This window comes from Curcuma longa, chromosome 12 (genome assembly GCF_044706935.1).
Source record: "Curcuma longa cultivar G26 ecotype Majalengka, Jawa Barat chromosome 12, ITB_CL_G26_1.1, whole genome shotgun sequence".
NCBI lineage: Eukaryota > Viridiplantae > Streptophyta > Magnoliopsida > Zingiberales > Zingiberaceae > Curcuma > Curcuma longa.
Genome location: NC_133872.1, coordinates 2,425,069 through 2,433,253, shown reverse-complemented (window position 1 = coordinate 2,433,253; position 8,185 = coordinate 2,425,069). Strand labels below are relative to the sequence as shown.

Here is an 8,185-nt window from a genome sequence, read left to right as displayed (position 1 = left end):
ATTTTTAATTATTTAATTTTTATTAGATTTATAAAATTTATGCGATTTGAATTTACAGACCACCACATGTTGCACCTCCTTACCATCTCTGTTTTATCTGAGCAAGCAAAGAAAATGCTTAGTTTTGATGGTACGAGGTGCCAATTAATTTTAAACTACCTTAATTTACAACATATGTTACACTGAATTAATAAGTTTATTTAAACAACGATAGATATATTTCTTAATAAAACTTTAGTCAATAATATGACTTACTTGAATTGTATTTTTTAAAAAAAATTCGTTGTCAATTTTTTTCTTTGGATTGAAAAATTATTCATCTGTTGTTTTAAATTGCTTGGAATTATACTTTGTGCAAAAGTTCCTTTGTTAAACCATTAAAGAATATAAAAAACATAATTTTCCCAGTAGCAGAACAGTTGGACTAAGTTAGTCTTTCAAACTTACTATTCATTTCTTGCCGAGAAATCTTTGTATCTATTAAAAAAGAAGCTCCAGATAAAAGAAGAGACGATTCTTTGGCAGCCGCTTGCGGTTACTCGTCATCTTCTTGGATACGAGAAAAATTAGGGAGGGCGAGAGAGCGAGGGGAGTGGAAGAGGCGTCGTTGGCCATGGCGGCGGGAGTCCTCGAGGGGTCTGTGAGCAACATCCTTGAGCAGGAGTCGCTCAAGTGGGTGTTCGTCGGTGGAAAGGGCGGCGTCGGCAAGACGACCTGCAGCTCCATCATCTCCATCCTCCTCGCCCAGGTTCGCCAGTCCGTCCTCGTCATCTCCACCGACCCCGCCCATAACCTAAGCGACGCCTTCCAACAGCGCTTCACCAAGATCCCAACCCTCGTTAACGGCTTCTCCAACCTCTACGCCATGGTACTACTACCAGCTTTCCCTCTCTTCTAACGATTTTTTTCCCCTTCCATTGCTGATCCGATCGATGTATAGGATTACTCCTTCCGATCCTTCTTCATAGATTTTGGTTCTCCTCATCTTCTGCAGGAAGTGGATCCCAAGGTGGAGGGAGACGAGCTGTCTGGTGAGGGCTTGGATGGATTTCTTTCTGAGCTTACGAATGCGATCCCTGGAGTCGACGAGGCCATGAGCTTCGCTGAAATGCTCAAGTGAGTTTCTCTTTGTTCAAAATCTGTTACTTTTGGATTCTGATGAGGTATAATTGTAACCGTGTAATCATGTGCAATTTGCAACCTTTTTTCGCTCATCTGATGGCTTACCTGAAGTCTTTACTGGCTTGGATTGCTAGATCCTACTTTAATGCTTTGCCAATTCTGAGTAAGGTTTTACTCTCATTACGAACATGGAGGTTTATAGTATTCCGGTGTGATGCTCCCAGTTAAGAATACATATAACTTATGAAAAGGGCAGATTGCATTTTGTAACGGAAGTCCATATGATTAGGTTATCATTTCTAAATTTGTTTAATATGTTTGACTTATGTGCCAATTCATTTATGATATAAACCTTTGAGGTTTGTTATTATAATGTTTATTGCTTGTGTTCCATGGGGAAGATTGCTAGATGGTGTGAATTCTGATGCTTATCATCTTTGAAGAAGTTTTTATTATCTTGAATGATGTGCCAGTTCGAGTATATCTGTATATGAGCCAAAACTTAAGGGGACAAACTGCTAAGGAACATCTTCTTTCTTTCTTTTTATTTGCAGATTAGTCCAGACAATGGATTATTCAGTTATAGTGTTTGATACTGCTCCAACTGGTCATACTTTAAGACTGTTGCAATTCCCATCGACTTTAGAGAAGGGGCTTGAGAAAGTTATGTCTCTAAAAAATAGATTTGGCGGTATGTTGACCCAGGTACTTTCACGATCCTTAGGCAATTCATGTGAGTTGTTAGTATAGTCCTTTACATTGTAAATGACTCATTGTTTATTTATAGTCAATGATGTTCTAGTTTTGTGAGTTTTAGTTTGGTTGTGTTGTTTGACTATCTTGCTCTGTGTTATTTGCTCATCTGTACTTGTGAATTCTTTCAGTAATTATAGCATTTTTTTCAACCTACTTTTGAATGTATGCATTGTTATTAAGTGGCTACTTCTTCCCCCATGTACTGTTTCTTATATGGCACTGCAGGATGCTGTTTCCATATTTTGTTATAACCCTATTCATTATTTGGTTTATAATTTATGACTCAGGAAAATAGATTGAGATAGACTATTAATGATGAGATTTGGAAAAGAGATAAAATTAAGCTAGCCTTTTAAAGGCTGATGATGTGAGCAAGTGGATTATTTATAGCAGATATGTGGAGGTATGCACTTGGGAAAAGTCAAGAAACATGAGAACATGACTATTAGGTTGCTTTCATGGAAACACTGTGTTATATGAAATATATGCTACCATCAAGCATGGTTTTGACGAAGCAAGTGGTCTTTTAGTGTTTGAAACATCAATGGTCATGTAATGAAATCTCAGGATTGATAATAATAGGACTACCTAATTGACCTTAACTATGGGCAGAACCCTCCTATGCCCATGTTAGAATTTGTTAGTTGTTGGCCATTAGGCCTTCGGTGTAGATTCGCTAATAGTATCATTGGCGAAGCCCTCCTATGCCAATGTTAGAATTTGTTATCTGTTGGCCATTAGGGGCTACTGTGCTGGGCGAAGCCTCCCCTTCCAGATGATTTACCTCCTTTCCAGATCGTATGGAGTAGTCCTGAGGGGCCCCCGGGGTGAGGATTATCACCTTTTGCTGCTAATAGTATCATTGGGTACTTCGGCATATATTATTCAACTACTATTTTACTTTTACAGACGGACCAGAGCAGAGTTCTTAAATATCTGACAGAAGTATCCTTGCTGGAAAACTGTGACTGACAAATCCTTCAAAAAATCTTTTAATTTAAAGGTATCTGACTTCTTGTGTCACTATTCTGTCATGTCTGGCAGAGAAATGCAGTATATTTGCGTAACAGCAGTCTCCTTGGCTCTTAAATTTTCTGACTATCATATAGATGCAAAACGCCTCTTGCATTTATTAAAAATCCATAATAAGTGAATGGAAAATTTCTCTAAGTAGCACTTTACCATAAATAAACTGCAATTGCAGGCAAACCTTCAAATGATGCTGCAAATATAAATCCAATGCTAATCTAGACTAACAGAGTTCAGGTACAATTTTATTGTTGTTATTTGGCATAGTTGACATTTTAAGATATTTGCTTTTAATCTTTTTTCCCACCACTCTTTTCTTTTGGCCTATTTTGTTAGTATTTCTATGCATTGCATCTTCAAGTTTTATTATGCATCACTTCACAATTTATTAATATTGACAGGCTACTCGTCTTTTTGGTCTTGGTGATGAGTTCAATGAGGATGTGATGCTAGGACGGCTAGAGGGTATGAAGGATGTGATTGAGCATGTAAACAAGCAGTTTAAAGATCCAGTAAGATCACATTCCTTGGGAGATGTATTCAAATTTTATTAATTTGCTAGTTGCCATTAGACCTTTATTTTTCCAGTTTGGAATTTATAACAGTAGGGATTCTTTAAAATGCATCTGGTGATGATCCAATCCAGGTTCCTGGGTTATGTTCAACTCAATGAGCATAGAGATATTGCTATTGGTTGATCCTTAAGACTAGTAGGCCTGGGGGTGCTAATAATAATAATTTTTATACACAAACCTGCAAGAATTGGTTTAATGTTATTTGAATAGAATCAATGTGGACAACTGGTTTGGTTGTTTTTTTCCCTTTACGATCCTTTTACTTATAAGGTGTGATTCATTATCTTCTCTTTATGATGATACTCTTTACGGTGTTATAATCGAACTAGACAAGCTATGCCACATTTAGTGGGATTGGATTCAGCTTCTCACTTGTTGTGCTTTTTCTTCAACCAAGTGCTAGAAATCTCAATCACCATCAAAATCAGTGGAGAATATCTGGCCTACTTTGTTGGAATTTGGGGGTATGACAATCAGTGTCCATGTGTGCAGATCTAATGATTTAACTATTGCATTTCAATAAGGACCACAACATTGAAGGCAGATGATCAATTATCTAGGGAGTAGGGATCAAGAGAATAATTTGGTGTGCCAGGGTAGAATCCCATTTTTGCAAGATTGTGAGAAAAAAATGATTATGATTTGGGCTAGGGTCATACTATTTCACTTTCATCTTGTTGCAAGGGTGATCTCTTGTGTGGTTTATCTGAGGGCCGAAGTAATGAGGGCTCGCAATACCTCCATTGTATTTATTTGGGAGAGAGAGACGACCAATACCAATATATACGGAGTAGAAAGGGATCGACCGGAGGAGTAGCGCGACGTCTTATACAGATAAAGGTGAAGGATAGACAGATAAAGGTAAAGGATAGTCGTAGCCTCAGACACTAGAAATACATCTAATATGACGGGAGAGAGAGGGCAGTGCAACAATAATAATATTTGACGGGATCGATTTTAAAGTTAGGGCTCCACTCTCAAATTATAGTTTTAGCACACGGATGTGATGATGAGAATTCATTGTCTAGCTATTACAACATACTTTTCTTCCTACCTTGAGCCGTATGTTAGGTCCTACCTTGAGCCATATGTTAGGTAAATAGGAAGTCTTATGAAGAACTCTTCTCCCTCTCCCGCTCCGTGGGGGTCTATCCTCTCTGGTATTCCCTCTAGCCGTGGGGGTCTATCCTCTCTTCTCTGGTATTCCCCTCTCTATCAAGCATGAGTTCTCTTTCTACTTCTTCTTCGTTCTTGCATATTTGCTTTAATGAATGGATGAAGGATTCAAAGGCACCGCATTTGCTTAGCCAGCGGATAGTCTACAATGGTATGTCCCCAAAGGACAAATATGTAATTTAGACTCCTTTGGTCGGGCCCGCCAAGCCGGTCAACGGTAAGAGAAAGCAAAGCAATCCGAAGATCAAAATAGGCGGGCAGGTAAAATCCTCCGTCAACCTCACCTGGCTGATCTAACGCAATGCCTGACCTAGCTATATTGCCAGAAAGAAAGAGAGGGGAGCCTAGGGTTAAAGAGAGTGGAAAAACACTGAAAGAAAAGACGACAAAAAGGGGACGAAATGCGACTCACAACATGCTATCTAAGTTGTAAAATTAAAGTTTAAGAGTATGATGAGACTTAGAAGGCTTTTAGGAAGGCATTGATCCTAATTTGGATTGATTTTGATTTGTCTAAGGTCACTTAAAAGAGTGTATAGAGAATTTAAAATTTTGAGTTCAATTTGAGTGAAGAAAATATCATGGTCACATTGGTGATGTTATTGAGTGAATATGATATGTTTAAATTAGACAGTGAGTTTGTACCAAAATTACATAAAACTGTCTAAATTTTAAAAAGTCATAGTAAATTATCTAAACTATGAAGTTAAGGTTTGAGAACATGGTAAGATTTAGGAGGCTCCTATGAGTGCATTGGTCCTAGTTTGAGTCTAATAGTTTTAACCAAAATTCATTAATAGTCGTATAGCTATAAAATTTTAAGTATAATTAGAATCAAAAATACTCTAAGTCATTTAAATTTTAGAAACCACAACATGTTATTTAGGCTATGGAATTAAGGTTCGAATTGTCATTACTGAGTTTTGATCAAAATTCACTAATGGACTTAGATTTATCAAATTCGTTTCAAATTAAGAAAATTATATTCTTGGGATAAGGGCGGAATTAGGATTTTGATTCAATATAAGTAATAATATAATATAATTAATAAAGTAAAAAATATTTAAAATATTATAATTATAAAGTATAATAAAATAATTACGTTATAATTATTTTTTCAAAATTTTATATTTTAAAACCATACAATAACTTTATTATCAATTATTAGAAATATATCTTTCTCTACGTAGACAATAAGACTATCATTCATCCAATCATCACACATTGGATTTCATAACCTGACTTTCACAATTCTCATGGTAGAAAACAATCTCTCTGTAGTTGCAATTGTAACTGATTGAATTAATGTCAATATTAAAAGCTTATAAACTAACAGGTATACTATACTTTTCTTTGACATACTAACTTTTTTAAAAGATTACCAAGATCTTTCAATCTTTGAAATACTTTGTTAGAACATATATCACATATATAAATTTCAAATTGCTCAACAACTATGAGAAGATCAAATCTTGAGACATTTTGTCGATAAAATTCAGTTAATTGTATCAATTTTTTCTTGATAATAACCTAAATAAATTTGTTTGAAAAAAAATATAAACCCGTCCACGCAAGTAAAAAAATAAAACCTTCTAATTAGTAATTACTATCAAATGGATAAAAATAAAAATAATATATAATTACTTGTATATCTGGTAAGTGTTTTATAAAATCAAATGTATTTTCAAATAAAAAAACATCTATATTTGAGATATATATTTTTAACATTGTTTGAAAAAAAATTAATATTAATTCTAGAAATTAGAGCAACTTCAAATTAACAACCCAAAATTATTTGAAATATTTGATATCAGTTTCTATCACATGATTCGACCTCATTCTTAAATAGATGAAACAAAAATGAGAAAAACTAGACTTATGTTGATTTAGTTTCAAATCAAATTAAAAAGTTTTTGCTCGAAGTGTCTAAACCAAAATAGTTTACTTTAATTTTAGTTCTTCCCACTAAATTAATAAATTTAATCATGTTCACCGCTATTCAAAAATCTAATTGTGTCCTTCAATATAATCTAGCATATAAAGAGCCCCTAAGTTGTTTCTCATGCAATATTTGGAATCTAAGTGCTTTTGGTTGGAATTTGTTGGTGAAATCGACTCCTGATCAATGTTAATCAAACTTGAGTTGATTTGAATTGAGATTTTGATATTTGATCAATATATTAATTGGTCGAATGAGATATCAAATAGGTCAAGGTTTATCAGATACTTGATAGTCGATTAATATGTTAGTTGGTTGAGGAAGAGTCAAGTAGGTCAAGGTTGACCGAATATTTAACAGTGGAAAAGTCCAAGTGGAACATGGTTGATTAAACACTTGCGGTCAGAAGTCCAACATGAAATTGACACAAGATGCATGGAAAGTTCAAGTGTGTCACGGTTCACTGGATTGTTAGGACCCATGTGAGCTAGAAGAGAGGGTGCATAGCTCTGATCAATTCTCGTCTTGAATGAGGGCTCGTTGTTTGAATGCGCAAAGGAAACCTTGATTCAAACTTGATGGCACATGCATAACTTCGAGATTTACTTGATATCCGCCTCTTAAAGCGACTAATTCAAGACATACTTCTAACGATCTCCCTCCACTAGAATCTTCTCCTTTTCGAATACCTTCCGAAGGCGAAAAGCCTCTTACAACTTTGTTTTTACAAGAACACGATAAGAAAGACAAATTCAAAAGTAAATGAAAGTAAACAAACTTTACATATGAAATCTTTGCTTAGGAAGCTTGCTTGTTGCTTTGGATAGCCTCTTGACGGTTGGAAATGCAGTAACACTTTACCTCTAACTCCTCAAGATTAGGTGCATTCAAATCTCTATGAAACCCCCTTTTCTAGGATTACTTTCGAGTTGATTTTTGCCTGACAATCAATTGATAATCATTACCAATCGATTGCCATCAAATCTGACCATTTACACTCACAAAATGACTCTTTTATACTTGACCAATCAATTAGTAAGTCACACCAATCGATTGATTATTTCTAGTAGAACTAGTCAGTCGATTCGAGAGTATTATGTTTGCTGCTATAGTGTCACCAATCAATTATTGGAAGTTACTAATTGATTGGCTACAGTAACAAAAGTACTGTAGAGAAAACCCTAAACTTGATTACTATATTAAAGCCTAAAATTATTATAAAAATCCTAATTACTGTAGCAAGCATTATCTTTCGGACTTAGGGTTTACAGCAAACCCTAGCCATTGTAGCAACCATAGTTACTGTAGCAAAAAAATTACTTAGCAAACCTTAAAAACACCTTGAACCTTAATTTTAGAGTTTAGAGTTCATCGGTCGATTGATACACTCAATCAATCGACTAATACTCATGTTTCCACCTTCCTAAGATTGAATTCTTATCTTGCCTAATATTTAATTGAACTCAACCTACCAGGACTTTCTTTGCTCAACATTTGATCAATTTTGACCTACCGATACTTTTTATTGCCTAGCTTTCAGTCAAACTTGACATGTTGGGACTTCATCGATGCCTGACATCTGATCAAT

General features: G+C 35.2%; 1 protein-coding gene across 1 annotated transcript; it reads left to right on the top strand.

Moving 5' to 3' along the window:
* Positions 1-472: 472 nt before the first annotated feature.
* On the top strand, positions 473-3,605 carry LOC141843437 (ATPase GET3A-like). The gene is made up of 5 exons (XM_074731499.1): positions 473-868; positions 995-1,116; positions 1,677-1,827; positions 3,309-3,419; positions 3,516-3,605. Exons 1-5 carry the CDS (start codon positions 614-616, stop codon positions 3,603-3,605), a joined length of 729 nt encoding a protein of 242 aa, XP_074587600.1. The 5' UTR covers positions 473-613.
* Positions 3,606-8,185: the final 4,580 nt, after the last annotated feature.

What these genes read in the sequence shown, in the direction of transcription:
- LOC141843437 (XM_074731499.1), top strand. Translation starts at nt 614, where the DNA reads ATGGCGGCGGGAGTCCTCGAGGGGTCTGTGAGCAACATCCTTGAGCAG. An exon ending in TTGGCGGTATGTTGACCCAG is followed by an intron (nt 1,828 to 3,308) that starts GTACTTTCACGA and finishes TAATATTGACAG; the next exon opens with GCTACTCGTCTTTTTGGTCT. An exon ending in ACAAGCAGTTTAAAGATCCA is followed by an intron (nt 3,420 to 3,515) that starts GTAAGATCACAT and finishes TTATAACAGTAG; the next exon opens with GGATTCTTTAAAATGCATCT.